Source organism: Bufo gargarizans, chromosome 7, assembly GCF_014858855.1.
Source record: "Bufo gargarizans isolate SCDJY-AF-19 chromosome 7, ASM1485885v1, whole genome shotgun sequence".
In the NCBI taxonomy this organism is placed as follows: domain Eukaryota; kingdom Metazoa; phylum Chordata; class Amphibia; order Anura; family Bufonidae; genus Bufo; species Bufo gargarizans.
Genome location: NC_058086.1, coordinates 126610194 through 126633958, shown reverse-complemented (window position 1 = coordinate 126633958; position 23765 = coordinate 126610194). Strand labels below are relative to the sequence as shown.

General features: G+C 43.3%; 1 protein-coding gene across 1 annotated transcript in view; it reads left to right on the top strand.

Moving 5' to 3' along the window:
• Window positions 1–20675, top strand: part of LOC122943121 (complement factor H-related protein 5-like) — a 379577-nt gene extending 358902 nt beyond the window's left edge. Inside the window, exon 12 of the mRNA XM_044300588.1 lies at window positions 20477–20675. Coding sequence (XP_044156523.1) covers window positions 20477–20493 — 17 coding nt within the window. The 3' untranslated portion in view covers window positions 20494–20675. The remainder of the gene's footprint in view (window positions 1–20476) is intronic.
• The last annotated feature ends 3090 nt before the right edge of the window (window positions 20676–23765 follow it).

The window sequence follows — 23765 nt, the reverse complement described above, 5'->3', positions numbered from 1 at the left end:
GTAAAAAGCTGTGAACTCTTATCTTTCTGAAGCCTGGGTCGCCTATGATATAGATGGACACTTTTATTACCACTACTCTGTAAGGCCAGCAATAAAAGGTCATAAAAGCTACACCAGGCCCAGCTCATCCTGTCCAAGATCAGCTCGCTGTCAAGCCTGGCTGGAGCGTGACGTCATTAATTTCCAGGTCTGGTTTGAGGAGAGATAATAGCCCTTAATTAGCTCTGGGCATAAAACCAGTCCACTTTCATATTTCATTTATGAATCAACTTATGCCCTTTCTGACACCAGATCCAGGCTCTACAGAGTATTGTGGTTAATTGGGTATCAAATATGACTAGAGAATGTGATTCTGTAGCTGACCTATGGGTGGTAGAAGAACTACAGGTCCCAGCATTACCGTGTGTGGTCTCATTCTGTAGGTAAATAAATAAGGATCGCAAATATGTATTCTGTATAAAAATATGCCGATGTATCAAGGAGATGCGGGCTTAAGTATAATCCTCATTGTAGGAACTGAACTTTGATGGGGTCATAAAACACTTGGGGGCCATTCCCTAGGCTTGACAGTCACTCTGCTGCCATTGGCGGACAGGAGTAAGTCTCCTGCCCATGGGAGAGTTCATAAAAACCCATGCACAAGGACAGAGGACTGAGACCCATGGAACATCACCAGACACTTAATTGGACATTGACGGCAGATCCCTGTATCAGAAGAACTTTGAGGGTCTCCCCTGATACATACTGAAAAGGGGTTTGCAAGGATTCAAAAAGGACATATGAACGACCATCTGAAACCCTCCAGAGAAACTAAGTATTCTTTCCTCTTTTTCCCTTTCATTTGAACTGTCGTGATTATTTATATTGTTATTATTATTCTGTAGATTTATAGTCATTTTCATTAGACTTGTATGCACTGCTTTTTACCGCTTATTAAAGATTATAAAATCTAAATAGCCAAGTCTTCCATATTCTAAGCTGCTGGACAACGTACCTTGCCTTTGAAGAGATGTTACCAGGTAGTTAGTTAAATTGCATTTAGGAATTGTAGCTGGGGGTGATTGACTGCGGTTGGTCAGTAAGTGATATCCGGATCATCCACTAATCTGTGTGATAGTGAATGACCCGGATAGTCGGCTCGTGGACCGGGAACCCACGTGGTGGCAGTTACCGAAGTATAGTGGGGGGGTGTTAGCCGAGTGGTAATACCCCGGTCACGTGAGGTCTCTGTGTGTGCGCAGACTCCGTCACAGACCACTACGTTAGAGCTGTGGGATCTGGAGCGATCAGATCCATAGTTCGTGACAGTGCCCAATTTTTTTTTTTAATTCTATGAACTCGCCATGCCCCTCATGAAATACCTTGGGGTGTCTTCTTTCCAAAATGGGGTCACATGTGGGGTATTTATACTGCCCTGGCATTTTAGGGGCCCTAAAGCGTGAGAAGAAGTCTGGAATCAAAATTTCTAAAAATGCCCTCCTAAAAGGAATTTGGGCCCCCTTGCACATCTAGGCTGCATGTGGTATCGCCGTACTCAGGAGAAGTTGGGCAATGTGTTTTGGGGTGTCTTTTTACATATACCCATGCTGGGTGAGATAAATATCTCTGTCAAATGACAACTTTGTATAAAAAAATGGGAAAAGTTGTCTTTTAGAGAGATATTTCTCTCACCCAGCATGGGTATGTGTAAAAAGACACCCCAAAACACATTGCCCAACTACTCCTGAGTACGGCAATACCACATGTGTGACACTTTTTTGCAGCCTAGGTGGGCAAAGGGGCCTAAATTCAAAAGAGCACCTTTAGGATTTCACAGGGCATTTTTTTTACACATTTGGATTTCAAACTACTTCTCACGCATTAGGGCCCCTAAAATGCCAGGGCAGTATAACTACCCCACAAGTGACCCCATTTTGGAAAGAAGACACCCCAAGGGATTTCGTGATGGGCATAGTGAGTTCATGGAAGTTTTTATTTTTTGTCACAATTTAGTGGAATATGAGACTTTGTAAGAAAAAAATAAATAAATCATTATTTTCTGCTAACTTGTGACAAAAAATAAAAAGTTCAATGAACTCACTATGCCCATCAGCGAATACCTTAGGGTGTTTATGGGGGTTTTCTACTGTCTGGGCATTGTAGAACCTCAGGAAACATGACAGGTGCTCAGAAAGTCAGAGCTGGTTCAAAATGCGGAAATTCACATTTTTGTACCATAGTTTGTAAACGCTATAACTTTTACCCAAACCAATAAATATACACTTATTGCATTTTTTTCAATCAAAGACATGTAGAACAATACATTTATAGAAAATGTTATATAGAAATGTAGTTAAAAAAAAATTACAACAGAAATTGAAAAATGTCATTTTTTTGCAAAAATTGAGGTAAATTTTAATTAATAACAAAAAAAGTAAAAATGTCAGCAGCAATGAAATACCACCAAATGAAAGCTCTATTATTGAGAAGAAAAGGAGGTAAAATTAATTTGGGTGGTAAGTTATATGACCGAGCAATAAACCGTGAAAGTAGTGTAGTGCAGAATTGTAAAAAATGGTCTGGTCATTAAGGGGGTTTAAGCTAGGGAAGCTGAGGTGGTTAATAAAGGTTAATAAGTTATACAGTATGTACCCCAAAATTGTACCAATAAAATATACAACTAATCCTGCAAAACATAAACGCATATAGCTGATGTAAAGAAAAAATTATGGCTCTTGGAATGCAAGGATGGGGAAAAAAATCCCTGATCATCAAGACCCAACTGGTCAGTTAAGTGGTCAAAGAGCAAACCCTTCATTGGCACTAGAGATGAGTGAAGTTCGATTCAGATGCTTCGCCAAATTTTTCATTTTTTTTTTATTTGATCTGAATTAATTAATCACAAAGCGAGTTATAAATCAGCTATTTCCCAGACTGCAGGGAAATGTGTATAGCTAGTCAGCTGTGGTAGTTCACACTTCACTTATTTGGTCAGTTAGACTACTTTCACACTTTTAGGGCGGATCCGTCATGGATCTGCACAGACTGATCAGTTCGGATAATACAACCGTCTGCATCCGTTTAGAACGGATCCGTTTGTATTATCTTTAACATAGCCAAGAGGGATCCGTCTTGAACACCACTGAAAGTCAATGGAGGACGGATCAGTTTTCTATTGTGCCAGATTGTGTCCGTGAAAACGGATACATCCTCACACTGGCAATGTGCATTCCGCAAATTGCGGACCGCACATCACCGGCATTATAATAGAAAATGCCTAATCTTGTCCGCAATTGCGGACAAGAATAGGACATGTTCTATTTTTTTGCAGAAACGGAAGCCCGGAAGCGGAAGTGCGGATCCGCAAATGCGGATGCAGACAGCACATTCCGGCCCCATTGAAAATTAATGGGTCTGCATCTGTTCCTCAAAATTGCGGAACAGATGCAGACCCATTTTGCGGACGTGAGAATGGACCCTAAAACTGACCAAATAACTAAAGTGTAAACTCAGCCTTACAGGTCAATGTTAGCGTCAGGTATAATGTACTTAACCATGCAGTGGCCAAATATTCTACTGTAGAGTAAAAGAGTGGTCTCATTTAAAACCGTCTGCTGTGTCCACAATGATTGATTGATAGCCTATGTTGTCAGCCACTGATACAATTAGTGGTTCCATAACAGAGAGGGGATGGTGTCAGTAGTAAGTTTGTGTTCACATCAATGTTTATTTTTTCCCTTCTTCTGATCCGTCAGAAGAACACTCCCCCCCAAAAAAAAATAAAAAATTGCTCCTGTCTTTTGAGCATCCACCTTTATATGGTCATTATTTGGTCAGTAATTTATCAGTATTGGTAAGGCAAAAACAGGAGTAGGTCCAAAACAGAGATGACACGTGATAGGAATATTTGCATTGTCTGTGTTTTGTACCCACTCCTGCTTTTGGCTTCCAAATCATAAGCAAATCCTGATGCAAATACTGACTGTGTGATAGAGGGGTCATGCTCAATTTGCATGTGTTTTGGCTATTTGCCTCTAAAAAAAAGTCTTGTATGCAAGACTTTATTGGCCTCTATCACACAGTCAGTATTTGGTTAGTTTCTTGCATCAGTATTTCATCAGTATTGGTAAGACCAAAATAAACAGGAGTGGGTCCAAAAAGCAGAGATGACCCATGATTGGAATATTTGCATGTCTTTGTACCGGCTCCTGCTTTTGGCTTCCAAATCATGAGAAAATCTTTATGCAAAATATAGATAGAGGCCTTATGGATGCTCCAAAGACAGGATCTGTTGTGGTTTTCATTTTTTCGTTCTTCTGACATATCAGAAGGGTAATAAAATGGTGATGTCAACAAGGCCAAACAGAGACACTAGTGGTCCCGTCATAGAGTGGTGAGGGTGGAAATAGTGTGAGCGGTCAACATAGTGGCCCCATCACAGAGTTGGAATGAGGGCAACAGAATGAGGAGTCAACATAGTGGTCCAGTCCCAGAGTGGGGATATGGGGGCAGCAGCAGTGGCTGTAGTAGAAGATGGCAGCAGAGGAAGCAGGTATGTGGCATCAGGCGGGTGGCAGCATCAGAATAGTGGCTGAAGCATGTGTCCAGAAATAACGGGACATTTTTCACAATATTTTGGTGTGGCTCCCAGAATGATCTAGTCTGATGCATCAGGCTGCAAATCCTGGCTGATCCATGCCTTATTCATCTGCCTCCATCTCTACTGTATACTCCCACAGTCTGTTGGTGTCAGCTTCCTGGTCTTCCTCATCACCCTCCAGCTCCTCATGCTCTCCCTCTCCTGTCACTTGTACAGATAAAACACACATTTATATATACATTGCTGTCCTCCTCCTCCGCTAGTTCAGCCCACACAGGGCTCAGGTGGCTGTGAGATGTAGGCGGACTGTCTCCTGACCCCATATAGGGGAATTATGTACAAACCGGATTCCCAAAAAGTTGGGACAATATACAAATCATGAATAAAAACTGAATGCAATGATGTGGAGGTGCCAACTTCTAATATTTTATTCAGAATAGAACATAAATCACGGAACAAAAGTTTAAACTGAGAAAATGTACCATTTTCAGGGAAAAATATGTTGAATCAGAATTTCATGGTGTCAACAAATCCCCAAAAAGTTGGGACAAGGCCATTTTAACCACTGTGTGGCATCTCCCCTTCTTCTTACAACACTCAACAGAGGTCTGGGGACCGAGGAGACCAGTTTCTCAAGTTTAGAAATAGGAATGCTCTCCCATTCTTGTCTAATACAGGCCTCTAACTGTTCAATCGTCTTGGGCCTTCTTTGTTGCACCTTCCTCTTTATGATGCGCCAAATGTTCTCTATAGGTGAAAGATCTGGACTGCAGACTGGCCATTTCAGTACCCGGATCCTTCTCCTATGCAGCCATGATGTTGTGATTGATGCAGAATTTGGCCTGGCATTATCTTGTTGAAAAATGCAGGGTCTTCCCTGAAAGAGATGACGTCTGGATGGGAGCATATGTTGTTCTAGAACCTGAATATATTTTTCTGCATTGATGGTGCCTTTCCAGACATGCAAGCTGCCCATGCCACACGCACTCATGCAACCCCATACCATCAGAGATGCAGGCTTCTGAACTGAGCATTGATAACAACTTGGGTTGTCCTTGTCCTCTTTGGTCCGGATGACATGGCGTCCCAGATTTCCAAAAAGAACTTTAAATTGTGACTCGTCTGACCACAGAACGTCTGACCACAGTCTTCCATTTTGCCACACTCAATTTTAAATGATCCCTGGCACAGTGAAAACGCCTGAGCTTGTGGATCTTGCTTAGAAATGGCTTCTTCTTTGCACTGTAGAGTTTCAGCTGGCAACGGCGGGTGGCACGGTGGATTGTGTTCACTGACAATGGTTTCTGGAAGTATTCCGAGCCCATTCTGTGATTTCCTTTACAGTAGCATTCCTGTTTGTGGTGCAGTGTCGTTTAAGGGCCCGGAGATCACGGGCATCCAGTATGGTTTTACAGCCTTGACCCATACGCACAGAGATTGTTCCAGATTCTCTGAATCTTCGGATGATGTTATGCACAGTTGATGATGATAGATGCAAAGTCTTTGCAATTTTTCGCTGGGTAACACCTTTCTGATATTGCTCCACTATCTTTCTGCGCAACATTGTGGGAATTGGTGATCCTCTACCCATCTTGGCTTCTGAGAGACACTGCCACTCTGAGAAGCTCTTTTTATACCCAATCATGTTGCCAATTGACCTAATTAGTGTTAATTGGTCTTCCAGCTCTTCGTTATGCTAAAATTTACTTTTTCCAGCCTCTTATTGCTACCTGTCCCAACTGATTTGGGATTTGTTGACACCGTGAAAATTTGAATCAATGTATTTTTCCTTTAAAATGATACATTTACTCGGATTAAACGTTTTATCTGTCATCTACGTTCTATTACAAATAAAATATTGCCATTTGCCATCTCCACATCATTGCATTCAGTTTTTATTCACAATTTGTTTAGTGTCCCAACTTTTTGGGAATCCGGTTTGTAGTACATAATGCAGTTGGGGCATGAATATCATTTTGATTAGATTACAGCGACCGATAAAGAGGCAATTTACACCAAGCATTAGCCTTCTCATTAAATTTAGTGTTTAGAGGGTCAATATTGACTTTAACATATTCTGTTAGCATTGATGTTATCACTACAGCCAAATATTTAAAACTATGGGTCATCTGTAACTGAATTTGAGTCAAATCCATCTGTGGTGGAAGGGGATCAAGCCGGAAAATTGCAGATTTATCCCAATTAATTGTTAGTCCTGAGAATTCCCCGAACTCCATAATATCGCAGATAATAGGTTGAATAGAACACTCTAGATTCCCCACATAAAGGAGCATGTGGTTGTATAGAGAGGGCGTATAGAGAGAGACCCTCTCCTCCCGGGGGCCCGTAGGACCACCCCCCCACGCAGGAGAAGTGTGCAGAAAGCAGGCCAATGGTTCAATGGCAACATCAAACAATAGGGGGGGGGATAATGGGAAGCCTTGTCTCGTTCCCTTATAAGATAAGATGGGCCTTTATTGTCACTGTACAATACAATGTAATACAATGTACAATACAATGAAATGTTGTTTGGAGCAATCCTAGATGCCATGGACAGGGGAACAAGAACTGACATTTAAACTAAAGCATTACACTAGAAAAAAACAAAACTTTGCACTAGAAGGCATTACTATTCACAGTTCACAGCATATATATAGCAAGAGCAAAGTAGGAAGTGCTTATGAGTATATATACACACTGATTCAGACACCAGTGCAGACAAGAGGTCATCATGGGGTCATGAATGCAGCAGTCACTTTCAGTCTGTGGTAGTTTCTATCCTAGGAAGGGGCAATAATCTCAGAGCATTTAGGAGACTGATTGCTTTGGGCTAAAAGCTGTTCTTCAGCCTAGTGGTGCGGGCATGTAGGGCTCTAAGATGCCTACCAGAGGGTAGGGGAGTGAAAAGGCTGTGGCCTTATGGAATGTAAATTGTGTTGAAAGTACCCCATTTGCCCTGATTCTTGCTACCGGTGAACTGTTGAGCAGTTTGACCCAGGACATGAACCCCGGCCAAACCCCATGGCTTCCATAATCACCCACATGTATTTCCCATTCCACACTGTCAAAATCTTTGGCAGCATCTAAAGATATTATGGCGTGGCAGCTCCCAGTGTCCACTGAAGATTTTAAAATAAAGTCTCCGAAGGTTAATAGAGATACTCTTGTCAGGCATAAAACCCGATTGGTCCTTATGTATAAGGGAAGTAATAATCTTGTTAAGCTGATTGGCAAGTACTTTAGCCAGTAATTTCACATCAGTTGACAGGGAAATGGGCTTATAGGATTCAGGCACAGTTGGGTCCTTACCGGGTTTTGGCAGCACCACCACCACCACCTCTTCCCTCATAGATGCCGGCAGCTTCCCTAATCTCAGAGCATCATTAAAGTTATCTAAGAGGTGAGGAAGAAGAGTTTTCTGGTATCTTTTAAAAAACTGACAGCAGGCCATCTGAACCTGGGGCCTTCTCATTAGGGAAAGAGCCAAGGGCCCTAAGTTCCTCCAATTCCAGGGGCTCATCCAGATAACGGGCCGACTCCAGGGACAGTGTAGGGACTGCTACATTGGCAAGATAAGACTTTATAGCACCTACATCTGTTAGCAATTTGGAGGAGTACAGTTCCCTATAGGATTCGTTAAGGATGACTGAGTCTTCTGCGGAGAGGCCCCCCTCTCTAGTCCTAACAGCCACTATCCTAGATGGGCCCTCCTGCGACTGAATCACTCTGGCCAATAAACTCCCCACTCTCTCACCTGCTTTAAAATATTTCTGTTTCAGGAACAAGCACTTACTGTTGGCTATTTGTATCAGATAGTCATTAAGTTTAACTTTGAACCTCCCTCCATCTGGATTCATGCCTCGGGGAAGGGAACCTCACATAGGTGGCCTCCACATTCTCACCTCCTGTTGTATAGCATCGGTGAGTTCCCTAGTCTTTATTTCACGCCATTTAATTTTCTGTACAGTAGCAAGAAAAAGTATGTGAACCCTTTGGAATTATATGGATTTCTGCACAGATTGGTCATAAAATGTGATCTGATCTTCATCTAAGTCACAACAATAGACAATCACAGTCTGCTTAAACTAATACACAAATAATTAAATGTTACCATGTTTTTATTGAACACACCATGTAAACATTCACAGTGCAGGGGGGGAAAGTATGTGAACCCCTAGACTAATGACATCTCCAAGAGATAATTGAAGTGAGGTGTCAGCCAGCTGGAGTCCAATCAATGAGATGAGATTGGAGGTGTTGGTTACAGATGCCCTGCCCTATAAAAAACACACCAGTTCTGGGTTTACTTTTGACAAGAAGCATTGCCTGATGTGAATGGTGCCCCGCACAAAAGAGCTCTCAGAAGACATACGATTAAGAATTGTTGACTTGCATAAAGCTGGAATGGGTTATAAAAGTATCTCCAAAAGCCTTGCTGTTCATCAGTCCATGGTAAGACAAATTGTCTATAAATGGAGAAAGTTCAGCACTGCTGCTACTCTCCCTAGGAGTAGTCATCCTGTAAAGATGACTGCAAGAGCACAGGTCAGACTGCTCAATGAGGTGAAGAAGAATCCTAGAGTCAGCTAAAGACTTACAAAAGTCTCTGGCATATGCTAACATCCCTGTTAGCGAATCTACGATACGTAAAACACTAAACAAGAAGGAATTTAATGGGAGGATACCACAGAGGAAGCCACTGCTGTCCCCAAAAAAACATTGCTGCACGTTTACAGTTTGCACCAGAGGACCTGGATGTTCCACAGCAGTACTGGCAAAATATTCTGTGGACAGATGAAACCAAAGTTGAGTTGTTTGGAAGAAACACACAACACTATGTGTGGAGAAAAAGAGGCACAGCACACCAATATCAAAACCTCATCCCAACTGTGAAGTATGGTGGTGGGGGCATCATGGTTTGGGGCTGCTTTGTTGCGTCAGGGCCTGGACGGATTGCTATCATCGAAGGAAAAATGAATTCCCAAGTTTATCAAGACATTTTGCAGGAGAACTTATGGCCATCTGTCCACCATCTGAAGCTCAACAGAAGATGGGTGTTGCAACAGGACAACGACCCAAAGCATAGAAGTAAATCAACAACAGAATGGCTTAAAGAGAACAAAATACGCCTTCAGTAGTGGCCCAGAGTCCTGACCTCAACCCGACTGAGATGTTGTGGCATGACCTCAAGAAAGCGATTCACACCAGACATCCCAAGAATATTGCTGAACTAAAACAGTACTGTAAAGAGCAATGGTCAAGAATTACCCCTGACCGTTGTCTGATCTGCAACTACAGGAAATGTTTGGTTGAAGTTATTGATGCCAAAGGAGGTTCAACCAGTTATTAAATCCAAGGGTTCACATACTTTTTCCACCTGCACTGTGAATGTTTACATGGTGTGTTCAATAAAAACATGGTAACATTTAATTCTTTGTGTAAAATTAGTTTAAGCAGACTGTGATTGTCTACTGTTATGACGTAGATGAAGATCAGATCACATTTTATGACCAATTTGTGCAGAAATCCATATAATTCCAAAGGGTTCACATACTTTTTCTTGCAACTGTATATAGAGACCCCTAAAATAGGCTTTCATAGTATCCCAGACTGTCCCCATAGCAGCAGATCCAAAATTAAAATGGAAGAACTCTATAATCTGCTCTGTTAGAGGCTCCCCTTCATCCAGTAACTGTATCCAGAACGGGTTGAGTTTCCAAAGGAAAGGTCCGCCCCATTCCCCGCCCCTCTCCAGTTGTAACCCTATGCGGATGGGAGATAAAGGACGAACCCTCCAATGACCCAATAGGCACATCTATTCTGGACAGAGTTATGGGATGGTGAAAAGCAGGAGTACTGACGCTCCTGAGGATACTGGATTCTCCACAGATCATGGAGATCCAGTTCATGCAATAGCCTTGCCAATAAGGTTTCCACGGTATTTGTTTGGCCCATATTGATAGGATAGCATCTTGCAGTTGATGGAGATTTGAGGGATGCACATCCATGGCACGAAGCTCCCATTCCACCACATCCCAAAGATGCTCTATTGGGTTGAGATCTGGTGACTGTGGGGGCCATTTTAGTACAGTGAACTCATTTTCATGTTCAAGAAACCATTTTTCCAGTCTTTAACAGTCTAATTTTGGTGAGCTCGTACAAATTGTAGCCTCTTTTTTCTATTTGTAGTGGAGATGAGTGGTACCCGGTGGAGTCTTCTGTTGTAGCCCATCCGGTTATTTCACTCAACGTTGCTCTTCTATCAGCTTGAATCAGTCGGCCCATTCTCCTCTGACCTCTAGCATCAACAAGGCATTTTTGCCCACAGGACTGCCGCATACTGGATGTTTTTCCCTTTTCACACCATTCTTTGTAAACCCTAGAAATGGTTGTGCGTGAAAATCGCAGTAACTAAGCAGATTGTGAAATACTCAGACTGGCCCGTCTGGCACCAACAACCATGCCACGCTCAAAATTGCTTAAAGAGGACCTTTCACCTGGAAAAACAATGTGAACTAAGTATGCTGACATGTAGAGCGGCGCCTGAGGATCTCACTGCACTTACTAATATCGCCGGGGCGCCGCTCCGTTCTCCCGTTATGCCCTCTGGTATCTTTGCTCTGTAAGTTATAGTAGGCGGTGTCTGCCGTTGTCCTGTGGGTGTCTCCTTCTCCTATCGCAGCGCAGAGCTCACACCTGGGAGAAAAAACCTCCCAGGCTGTGAGCTCTGCGCTGCAATTGGCCAGCGCCGCAGCCTAGGAGAAGGAGACGCCCACAGGACAAGGGCAGACACCACCTACTATAATTTACAGAGCGAAGATACCAGAGGGCATAACGGGACAACGGAGCGGTGCCTGGGGATAATAGTAAGTGCAGTGAGATCCCCGGGCGCCGCTCTAAATGTCTGTATACTTAGTTCACATTGTCTTTCCAGGTGAAAGGTCCTCTTTAAATCACCTTTCTTTCCCATTCTGACATTCAGTTTGGAGTACATCAGATTGTCTTGACCAGGACCACAACCCTACATGCATTTAAGCAACTGCCATGTGATTGGTTGACTAGATAATCGCATTAATGAGAAATAGAACGGGTGTTCCTAATAATTTTTTAGGTGAGTGTATATGGCAATCAGAAAAAAGTGTATCATATATATAGAACAGTGTAGGCAGACATATCGGCCATCAGGATCAATGTCATTAGAGTAACATTCAAAAGGAATAGCCCTGTTAACTAAAACACTAACCTCCCTAGCATGTGTGAGACATATTATGGCTGGTTGATATTTCTGTACAGCCATATAGACTGCTTGACGTTTTGTGGCATCTCCCAGGCGGTGGTGGGCAGAACGGCACCCTGTGCACTCTTTCTATTGCAAATAGTGGAGATAGAGAATCTTGTCCAAATTTAGCTCTGAACCATTCCACAAAGAACTGAGGAGCAATAAGCCTTTCTGCCTTCTCTGGCACTCCCACCAAACGAAGGTTGTTGCGGCATGATCTGTTCTCCAAATCTTCGGTTTTGTTTATGAGAAGAATAATGTTGTGTATTACTTTGGCCAAGTCACGCTTCACAGGGGGTACTTGAGCTTCCAAAAGGCTCACCCTTTCTTCTACTCCAGCAACTCTTTCATTGACTTTTCTTATGTCTTGTCTGATAAGAGAGACACTTTCTTGCAGGGACCCTATAGATGTATTAAGGGTCATTAAGGCAGAGCTGCATTGTTGTACTGCCATGAATATGTCTTTGGTGGTGGGTTCTGGTTCGTGTGCCAGCTCAGGGAGGGGAAGCTTCAATTGGAGTGTAGATTGTGTAGCAGGCACATCAGAGACCCCCCCCTTCACCTGCTCCCACGTTTACCATGCAGGATCCACCATCTTGCTTGGCGACCTCCCGCACGGTGTTGTCAGTGGGAGAGCTCACCTCCCGCCCATCTGTCCTCCTCATTATTTTCTCCACATCCTCAGGGCCTTCCTCTGCAGTGGGAACATTGGTGAGTTCCTCCAGGCGAGCCACCACTTCCGCTGCCCTGGACGAGGCAGCTGCGCCATTTTGTTTTGCCGGTGTTGGTCCCCTCCCTTTCCTTCTTTGTTGTGTGGGTCATGCCCGAATGTGGACTCAGGGAGGCTGCCCGCACTTCTCCACCACTTCTCGGTAGAGCAAAAGACAGCAGCCGCAGGATGGCAAAGGATTTTAGCAGGTACTGCTCAGGAGCTCCGGTATGCGCATCCCCCTACATTGCTGGCCAGGCCACGCCCCCCAATGCTTTTACCCACAGATTCTACATACAGCCACACTGAAGTCCTTTGGCGACTTGATGAAAAATTCCCACACTGGCCTCTATGGAGCCATGTCCCGCTTGTTGTTTCCAGACAGGTAGGCTCCTGAGTAGGAGATGGTCTACCCAGGGCACGTTTGGCTCCATATCTCACACTGCTGCCACCCTGCTGACACACTGCCACGTTTGCACCCTGCTGGCTCAATTACAGAATTAAGGCCGAGTGAAATTACTCATCTATAAAACAAGATGTAAAACCAAATAACTGAAAAAATAGAGTGCTATTTCACCCCAATTACAGAATCAAGGCGTTATAAAATGACCTACTGTGCATACAAATCAATAGGGACAACCCAATAGCAGTAGTATTAGACCTCTGTTTCACCCTAATTATATACTCAAGGCCTAATTGAATTTCTTATCTATAACGCAAGGTGTAAAACTAAATAACTGCTATTTCACCCCAATTTCAGAATCACGACATTATAGAATTACTTATGTATAAAACAATGTGGACAACCCAATAGCAGTAGTGTTAGACGACTTTTTAACCTCAATTACTGAATCAAGGACTAATAGAATTACTTATTTATAAAACAAGGTGTAAAACCAATTAACTGAAAAAATGTAGCCCCTTTTCAACCCAATTACAGAATCAAGGTGTTATAGAATATATTATCTATAATACAATGTGGACACCCCAAAAGCAGTAGAATTAGAGCATAGGCGTGCGCAGCCTATTGCATTAGGGTGTGCACCCTAAAGCACAAACACAGACGCAGCACGCGCACGTGTGTATGTATATATATATATATATATATTATATACACACACATATATCTACACAAATACACTCTGTATACATACATACAGACTTTCACTATTAATATAATGAAGGGAGAAGAAATCATTTTTAAACTTACCGTATTTTTCGCCCTATAAGACGCTCCTGCCCATAAGACGCAAAAAAAATCATTACACCTCAGGTCAGACCACCAATCAGACTCCCAATGTCAATAAGACCCCAATAAGACCTCAGATCAGACCCCAATTTAAATTATCTCCAATCAGACCTCAGATAAGAGCCCCAGTGCCTCATATCAGCCCCTAGTGCCCCCATATAAAATTAAAAAAAAACACCTTTCCTGCTCCAGACGCTGCACTCTGCTGTGTGGGCGTGCACAGAGTGAGGTCACAGCGTGGCCTCACACTTTGCGCAGCCTTCACAGTGGAGCACATGAGGACCAGGAAGAGGGGAGTATAGCGCTTTCAGCGCTTCCTGGCCCTCTGGTACTAAGCAGTGCAGCACAGGGTTGACAGAACCAGTGTTCCCTCTAAACCTTGGCAGCTGCTGAGCGGGATTGGCTCAGAGCTGGGTACAGCGCTATCAAAGGTGGGTGCTAGGAAAACCTAGGATAATTGTCACATCAAAGAGCATACAAACCACTGCGCCATCCCATATAATACAGTATAACACCTGCACCATCCCGTACAATATACATATCTTACATAGAAAAACTAATAACCAAGAGGCTAAACAAAACTCTGTTTCTGACCCTTATGTTAAAACATAACTTTCATTAAATTGCTCTAACACCTAAACAACTAAAGGAAAAATAAAGAATTAAAAAAACCCTGCTTTTTCTCTAGATGACCTTATGTTAATAGTAGTGTTAATAGAGTCTCAAAGGTCTGTAGCTGTTTTTATAGACCCTTGAGACTCTATTGCCACTACTTTAAGGTCATCTAGAGAAACAGCAGGTTTTTTTAATTATTTTTTTCCTTTAGGCAATCAAATGAAAGTTATGTTTTAACATAAGGGTCAGAAGCACTATTAGTTTTTCCATTCATAAAGCTCCACATTGAGCTCCCACCCAGCAGTAGATAGAAGCCCGCAGGACACTTCACCTTGTCACATCACCTGGGCACATGGTGATGGCTCCATTCCTATGCTGTCCCTGGCACTTCAGCAGCAGGGGTGGCGCGCTTCCTGTTTTCATAACTGAAAAGGAAGCTACTGCTGCTGCTGTGTTCAGCTCCCGAGAGAAGGGGGTGTGAGAGAATCAGCCAATGGCAGGGCAGCCAGCTGATACTGGCCAATCAGCAGCCTCCTCCCTTATAACAGAGCTCTGTAATGTACAGAGCTCTGTTATTGGAGAATTCAGGCATCAGCTGTATTGCTCTGCTGCCTGCAGTGCCGTTCACAGCGCTCAGTGCGCTAATGAACAGTGAAATCGGCGGCTCAGCGCACATTGTAAACCTCAAGTCGGCTTGATTAGGATGTGCCCAGGCACACCCGGCACACCCCGTGCGCACGCCTATGAATTAGAGCGTTTTTTCACCCCAATTACAGAATCAATGCATTTGGGAATTTCTTATCCATAACACAAAGTGGATACCCCTATAGCAGTAGTATTTGACACCATTTAGACCATTAGCACCAATTGGAGAATCAAGGTGTAATAGAATTGCTGATCTATTAACCAAGGGGGACACTGTTCAATTAGTCCCTGCACTCTCACTATGCTTTCGCTATGCTCTCCCTATAGTGTGTAAAAAGTCTCCCTATGATCTCTCAACACTGTCCACACGCCGTCTCCCTATCCAATATTTTACAATTAAAGGCTTTCTTTATCACGGTCCCTAGCGCCCGTCACATCCCTCCCTTCACTTAGTTCACAGAAAAATGGCGGAGATCGGGCAGGATCTTATAGGGTCTGGCTAGCTGCTGATTGGCTGGCTGAACTGCATAATGGGTGATCTCTTGTTCCTGGGCTTCTTATTTTCACTTTGTAACACATGTCGCCTCCATTTTGGGAAAATATTGAATTATTAGCATGAAGCGGGGGGGGGGGGGGTGGCTGATGCAGATTCAGTGTGAATACATTTTTCTTCTGTGCCCCTTTTCTTTCTCCTGCCCCATCTACCTTCCTCTGGTCTGCTTTCTTCCTCCATCCTTCTGAGTCCCTAAGTTTGTTTCTCTGCTTTTGTTGGCACCACAGCTTGGAAAGCAGTCACTTTGAATGTGGAAGAGCATTGTAGCTCCCTAGCCAACAGTAGTAGCAGGGCCTCGTTATTGCCATATCAATGATGCCCTGACACTAAGTGGCAAAGGAAAGCTTCCCTTGATGTATAGGGGAATGGGGAGCTGTGGACCAATGCCCAGGGCAATGGTGGGACAGAACATGGGATGTCGGAAGGTATCAGGTAGGGACAGGCATGGGATTCAGCCGACTCCCTCGGGTGCTCCAGATCCGGTTGTTAACATTAAGGCAGGATTGGAGAATTGTTACCGAGTGAATCCTGATCCGGTGCTCTGGTGGCAGCAGCTGGAGATGAGCGCTTTCATTTCATAGTTTAGTTCCTTAGGTTAATTAAAAGTTGGGTGGTATGTGTGTGTAGTGTATATATGTTTATGTGTGTAGCATATATATGGTATATGTATATGTAAACATGTTTTGTGACGTCGCGTGTCCGCAGTTGAGAAGGGAACCTGCTAAAAATTCTAATCCCACCCCTGGGTAGGATGAACTCATGTATTAAAGAGGAGAGCATGGTAGGAGGAGCAATGTGTACCAAGTGAGGCTAGTGAACCCATGTGCTAGGCAGAGAGAGGTGCTACAAAGTGGACTTCAATACGAATTTCAGGGTAAATACGATTTGCCGTGAGCAGAGGCGTACATAGGAATCACTGGGCCCCATAGCAAAAATCTGAATTGGGCCCCTTAACCCCGCCCACTACCCACCATGGCCCCTCCCACTTCCTGACTTTGCTCCTCCCATGCCACACCCCCATTAAATAAATTTATACATGACCTACAGAAACTGTTAGGGGTTTCCTGGGGGTGACCTGTCACATGGGATATCTGCTGCAGCCTGCAGGTCTCCTTATTTGGGGTGCCATGTTAGGCTACTTTCACACTAGCGTTCGGGTGTCCGCTTGTGAGCTCCGTTTGAAGGCTCTCACAAGCGGCACCGAACGGATCCGTCCAGCCCTAATGCATTCTGAGTGGATGCGGATCCGCTCAGAATGCATCAGTATGGCTCCGTCTGTCCTCCGCTCAGCAGGCGGACACTTGAACGCTGCTTGCAGCCTGGCCGTGCGGAGGCAAACGGATCCGTCCAGACTTACAATGTAAGTCAATGGGGACGGATCCGTTTGAAGTTGACACAATATGGCTCAATTTTCAAACGGATCCGTCCCCCATTGACTTTCAATGTAAAGTCAAAACGGATCCGTTTGCATTATCACGAACAAAAAAAAAAATGTTGTTTTTTTTTTTTGTTCATGTTAATGCAAACGGATCCGTTCTGAACGGATCTAAGCGTTTGCATTATAGGTGCGGATCCGTCTGTGCAGACACCAGACGGATCCGCTCTGAACGCAAGTGTGAAAGTAGCCTTAAAGGGAATCTGTCACTAGCAATTTACCCCCAATTTTTTTTTCATGAATCCATGTTTAACAGAGTACCTGTTTTCCATCTGTCTTGTTCTTTTGATTGTGAGTCTTGTCATTTCTTCAAAAAAATCGATTCTTATGATATGTAAATGAAGCTGTAAGGAGCCCAGAGGGGCGTTATTCTTTCTCCACGGTGCCCAGGAACGCCCCTCTGAAGTGCCGTGCCCGGCTAAGTTTGAAAACTAATAACGCCTCCAAGTTCATCTAAATCGCCTCCCAGAGGCACGGCTAAGTGCCGCTCTGCGGCAAACACCCCGATCCTCCTCTCGCCGGCATCCCAAATCCCGCGCAGGCGCAGTGCCGTCAGTCATCTTATCATAGCGCAGGCAATCGCCGGCACTGCGCCTGCGCGGGATTTGGGATGCCAGCGAGAGGAGGATCGGATTTGGGAGGCGATTTAGATGAACTTGGAGGCGTTATTAGTTTTCAAATTTAGCCGGGCACGGCACTTCAGAGGGGCGTTCCTGGGCACCGTGGAGAAAGAATAACGCCCCTCTGGGCTCCTTACAGCGTCATTTACATATCATAAGAATCGATTTTTTGAAGAAATGACAAGACTCACAATCAAAGGAACAAGACAGATGGAAAAAAGGTACTCATGGATCCATGTTTAATAAAGTACCTTTTTTCCATCTGTGTTCTTCTTTTCCATGTCAGTATTGTCCTTTCTTCTAAAAATCGATTCTTGCTGTAAGCCGGACTGGAGCCCAGAGGGGCGGTTTTCTTTCTCCACGGTGCCCCTCTGATTAGTGCCGTGCCCGCCTAAATATGAAAACTCTAACGCCTCCATCATTTAGCTGAATCGCCTCCCAGAGGCGCGGCTAAGACCTAGACACCCGCCCCCCTCCTCAGCGCTGCGCTCTGAAACACCCGATCCTCCTCTCGTCGGCGTCCCAAATCCCGCGCAGGCGCAGTGCCGGCGATTGCCTGCGCCTGCGCTCTGATAATACGGCTGAGGGCAACAGCTTCAACATCGTCACTGGGCTCGGCGCATGCCCAGTGACGATGTTGAAGCTGTTGCCCTCAGCCGTATTATCAGAGCGCAGGCGCAGGCAATCGCCGGCACTGCGCCTGCGCGGGATTTGGGACGCCGACGAGAGGAGGATCGGGTGTTTCAGAGCGCAGCGCTGAGGAGGGGGGCGGGTGTCTAGGACTTAGCCGCGCCTCTGGGAGGCGATTCAGCTAAACATGGGGGGGGGGCCCTGGGGAGAAAAGCAGCCGCATAGCCGGCTGCTGATCATCAGTGGGCGGGGCCTTATCTGCGCTACGGGCCCCCCAGTGCCGCGGGCCCCATAGCAGTGGCGTGGTCTGCCTCTATGGGCGGTACGCCACTGGCCGTGAGCCAAATTTATTTGTACTTCATGGTAGTAAATCGATTTAACCTGAAATAGTGCAATTGTGCCACCATCATCATGCTTGAAGATTTTGAAGATCCCGTGAGCGGTGACAGATGACGTCACCACACCAGCTGGTGTGATAAAGTAATTTCGAGCTGCACGAGATTTCACACAAGCTCTTCGATCAAGATAGCGGGGATGTTTAATTTTACACTGTGTTATGTATCAGATGCTACAGTCCTGTATGAGAGCGGCATCTGAGGGGTACAATGACTCCCTGTCATTGCACCCACTACTTAAAAAGAAATGTACTTTGTGACAAAGTAATTTGTCACGAAACAATATTTTTTGTAAGATTTGGCGAAGCAGCCGAATTGGATTTTCAAATACTTCACTTATTTCTAGTCATCTTCAGTGTTTTAGCATATATTATTAAGGTTTATTTAATATGTATTTAACTTTTGTTAAACTCTCACTAATACCCTAATAACACTTTTTGTAATATAGTTTATTTATTTATTTATCTTTTATTACACTTTTCCCTATTGATAAAGATGCCCTCAATTGGGGCTGATTACGTTTACTCTGCTGCTCCAAATTAATAGTAACCCAAGGGTTTTACGTGCACGGAAGAAAATAACTATGACACAAACACTGGGGTCAAAGCAAATTCTTGTTTATTACAGGAAGTACAGCAGTTTATATAGATATCAGAGAGGCATTCCCCCTGAGGCATGTTGCATTGTTACATTGGCTGAAATATGAAATAAGAGAAGAGATAACACTTGGTATCTGCCCATTGTGCATCGTTTTACTAACTGTGGTATGTGGACTATGTAAATATCTAGCTGTAAGCGTCATCTTGTAATGGAGTTCTCTAACGGCAGAAAAAGCACATATGACGTAGCAAGGAGGTGTGCTCTCTTGGGTAGGACGGAACCTTTGTGCTCTGGAGAAGATAAGATATTGTCTGAGAGTTGGAGCTTTCTTAGCTGAATCAAAGAATGTAGTCCACATTTCTATCACTACCTAAACCGTATGTTTTGCTGTGCGCTTAAAATCGACTTCTCTGTATAACGCTGACTTCTCAGCTGTGTACGGAGTTGACATTTTTATCAATGGGGCCGCAGCACTCCTGCCCGTGCCCCCTGGAGGTTTACTTAATGCTGGCATAGCACATGGATACCCTGTAACCACGTGCTATGCCAGGATTAGCTGAGATGACCGGGCTCAGTCAGTTCTTAGCTTAGCGACACAGGCACAGGCAGGAGCACACTCCCCTCAGCTAATCCTGGTATAGCACATGGTTGCAGGGTACCCATGTGCTATGCCAGCATTTAGTAACCCTCCAACAAAATGTGCTCCTGCCCGTACTCACTGTGCTATGGCCCCATTGATAAAATGTGTACTCTGTACACCGCTGAGAAGTCAGCGGTGTCCAGAGAAGTAGATTTAAAGCGCACGGCGAAACGTGTAGTAAAAATACATTAATAGACTATATTACATAAAGTGTTATTAGGGCATTAGGGACAGGTTTACAATAATGTATACAACAGTTTACTTACTCTTTAAACTGTGTTGCAGATTTACTAAACCGTCCAGAAGAAGAACTCTTTGTTGCTCATAGCAATCAATCCCAGCACATTGTTCATTTTTCAAGAAACTAAAGGAAATTAAATCTATGCTGTGACCAGTTACTATGGGGAAATAGACCGTTTTTCTTTCTGCCAGTTTCAGAAATCTGCCACTATATCTTTAGTTCATGTTCATAATTTATTTTGTAACATTACATACAGAATACTTATTGTATTTTCTAATTTTTTCAGAAGAATCTTCAGTGTGATTACAGTAAATGCACACAGGATGTAACATTGCCGTCTGCAAAAAAACTGGAAGAAGACTCCTGCAATGACTTCTATTAAAAAAAATAAAAAAATTCTCAATGTATTCATTGTAATGTGGTAAAAGTCACTTGCTTTAGTAAAATCTGTGTGTCACCAGGCAAAAAATAAAACTATAAAAATCTGTCAGATATTTTTTTTTTTACATCTTTATTCAATAATAAAGAATAGATACAGTCCTGCTCACAACTCCTTAGACATATATTTCTCTAGTGCACGGAAAACTTCTGCGGCAGGAAGAAATGTGGAAAACAATATCCAGCACTGCAACGGGAATCATTAATAGACTTCTTTATTCTATCAAATAAAACATTTAGCATGGGGGTAGCGAGGTATGCTTCTAACCGCCATTCACATACACAGGAGCTCATTAATTACCAGGTGTGGGAGGGACTTACAACTTACACTCAATATTTACATGGCCATCTGGGAGGAGCGTTATCTGTATAATGCCAACAATCCTCCATTAAGTGGATGGGATGGTATGTAGATGACCTGTTGATCATCTTCAGAGGATCACCCTATGATTTTTACTGTTTTGTGCAGTATATAAATAACGACTCTATGAATTTACAGTTCATTGGCAACTTAGGGGGGAGTTTTTTGGATATTGAGATTAGTGTGGTTAATAATGAAATTATAGTAGCATTATACCGCAAAAAATGGGAAATACTACGCTACTAGCCACACCATGCCATCTTTACTCAGTTGTCCAAGGAATCTCTCCAAAAGTTTTTTCAGAGGAATATGAAAACCTAAAGAAGTATCTGGAGGCCATGGGATATTCAAATTCACTAGAGATGAGCAAATGGACGTTGACAAAGTGGAATTTGATCCAAATTTCAAGAAAAATTTGATTAGTACAAAAGTCGAATTTACTCACACTTCATGGTAATGATTCTGATTTTTTTCTAAAATGGCTGCTGCTCATGTTAGAAAGAGGAAGTATGAATCCCGGGAATGAGGTATAACCCACAATGCCATGCAGATAGCCAGTCAGCAGATAGCCAGCCCCTGTGATGTCACAGCATTATAAAATGTCTCCTCCTTCCCAGTCTCCATTTTCCAGTGAACTTAGTGCAGGGAGAGAAATACAGGCACTAGGGACAGTGATCAGGAAATCCTTTATTCACAAAAAATAACTATTGAACAATTCAGTGAAAGATTATTGATAGTGTAGGGATATAATAGGGATGCAGTATCCACACTATAGGGAGAGAGCAGAGGTCAACTGAACAGTGTAATGCCTGGCTAAAAGGAGCTAGCCTCTTCCACCGTGCTGCACTAATGGGGGATCCGTACTACTAATTTTAGGTTGTTTGCATTATTTGATATTTCAGTAATTCCAATAATTCTTGATTCTGTTATTGGGGTGAAACTGTAGTCTGAACCTACAGAATTTTTTTTTTTTTTTTTTTATATGCAATTCAATTGGTTAATGCTGGATTGTTTAATTGGGGTGTAATTGTGGCTGGATGCTACACATTTTAGGTTGCTCAAGTTGTATTATACATAAGCATATCCGTCAATCCCTAATTGTGAAATTGTGGCCTGATACCGCAAGTATATATATATACGGAAACGGACAGCACTTCCAGTAGAAAAAGTTGTGGTTTATTAGGCCACAGTGGCACAGTGAAGCGACGTTTCGGATCAAAACACAGAGCCTTTCTCAGGCATCAAACATAAGTGTAACACAAGGTATAAGTAGACATACATGATTAGGGGGTGGAGCAATTAATCAATATTATCATTACAATAAAAAGTGTGAAAAATGAATAATGTTCAAGGGGGTTCAATATCCCAATGATGGGCACTACCGTGTCAATCGTGCTTTCAAGCACCGCCCCATACACGCCTCCTGACAACCATGGGATATATTCTACTACTTGTAAAGATATCTGTCGAAGCTCAACCTGGGCCAAAGCACCAATAAAACCATAACAAGATAATGCTGGACTGGCATGGGATAACAATGTTTATCCATATAGTATGCTAGCATCTTCTCCATATTGTTCCTCTTCTTCTATCAAAAATTCTATAAAAGAGAGAGAATGAGATCATGAGTAAGATCTTATATGAACACTTATGTCTAACAACCATCACCCACTACAGGACTATAGCAGAACAGAAAATACAAATGGACATTATGGGGCAAACCACCCCTTACGAATATACCCCTAAGTTATAGTCTATGTTCAGACCATTAGGTCTCAAGGTGTTAAGTGTATTTATCCAAAACAATTCCTTCTTTTTTAGTAGCAAGATTCTATTACCTCCATGTCTAGGCAGGTGAATATGTTCAATAATCCAACATTTTAGTTGTTTCTCAGAATGATTCTTCTCTACAAAGTGTTTGGGAATGGGTAGATCCTGGCGTTTTTTCCTATTAGTGGATCGGTGATTGTTTAAACGGGTTTTGAGATCAGTAGATGTCTCTCCCACATATAACAATCTGCAGGGGCAACTTAATACATAAATCACAAAGTTAGAATTACATGTGAGGTAAAAAGAGATAGGGTACCTCACATCCGTCACTGGATGTATAAAAGTCTTGCCCTTGCAGATGTGTTTACAATTGACACAGCTGAGACATGGGAAGCATCTCATGCTCTGCTGTGTCAATGTACTCTGTACTAATCCAGGACCAATGTCCGCTCTCACCAGCTGATACCGCAAGTTCTTGGATCTTCGATAGGAGAATAGAGGGGGAGATCTGAATTCAGGAATTTGATTTAGACAACCTCCCAAAATGCCCCAATGTTTCCTAATAACACGATTGATCTCACGACTGTGTTCGGTATATCGTGTAATAAAAGGAATCCTATTGTGGGAACCCTTTGACTCCTTTCTCTTCAATGTATCTCGTCTATCAATGTCTTGGACCTTATCAATTTGAGACTGCAGTAACTTATGAGGATAACCCCTTTGTTTAAACTTCTAAACCATGACCTCAAGCGTGTCATCCAGAACATCAGGGTTAGAGACGATCCTTTTGGCCCTCAGGAATTGAGAGAAAGGACGATGCTTCACCATATTACGTGGATGACCACTCTCAAAATGCAGGAGGGTATTCTTATCAGTCGGTTTGGTAAATATACAAGTATGCAATTGTCCCTCCTGGCATCTGACAGTGGTGTCAAAGAATTGAGTGTCTGAATGTACAAGGGTAAATTGTAACTCCTTGTTAATAGAGATGTCCCAAATAGTTCGC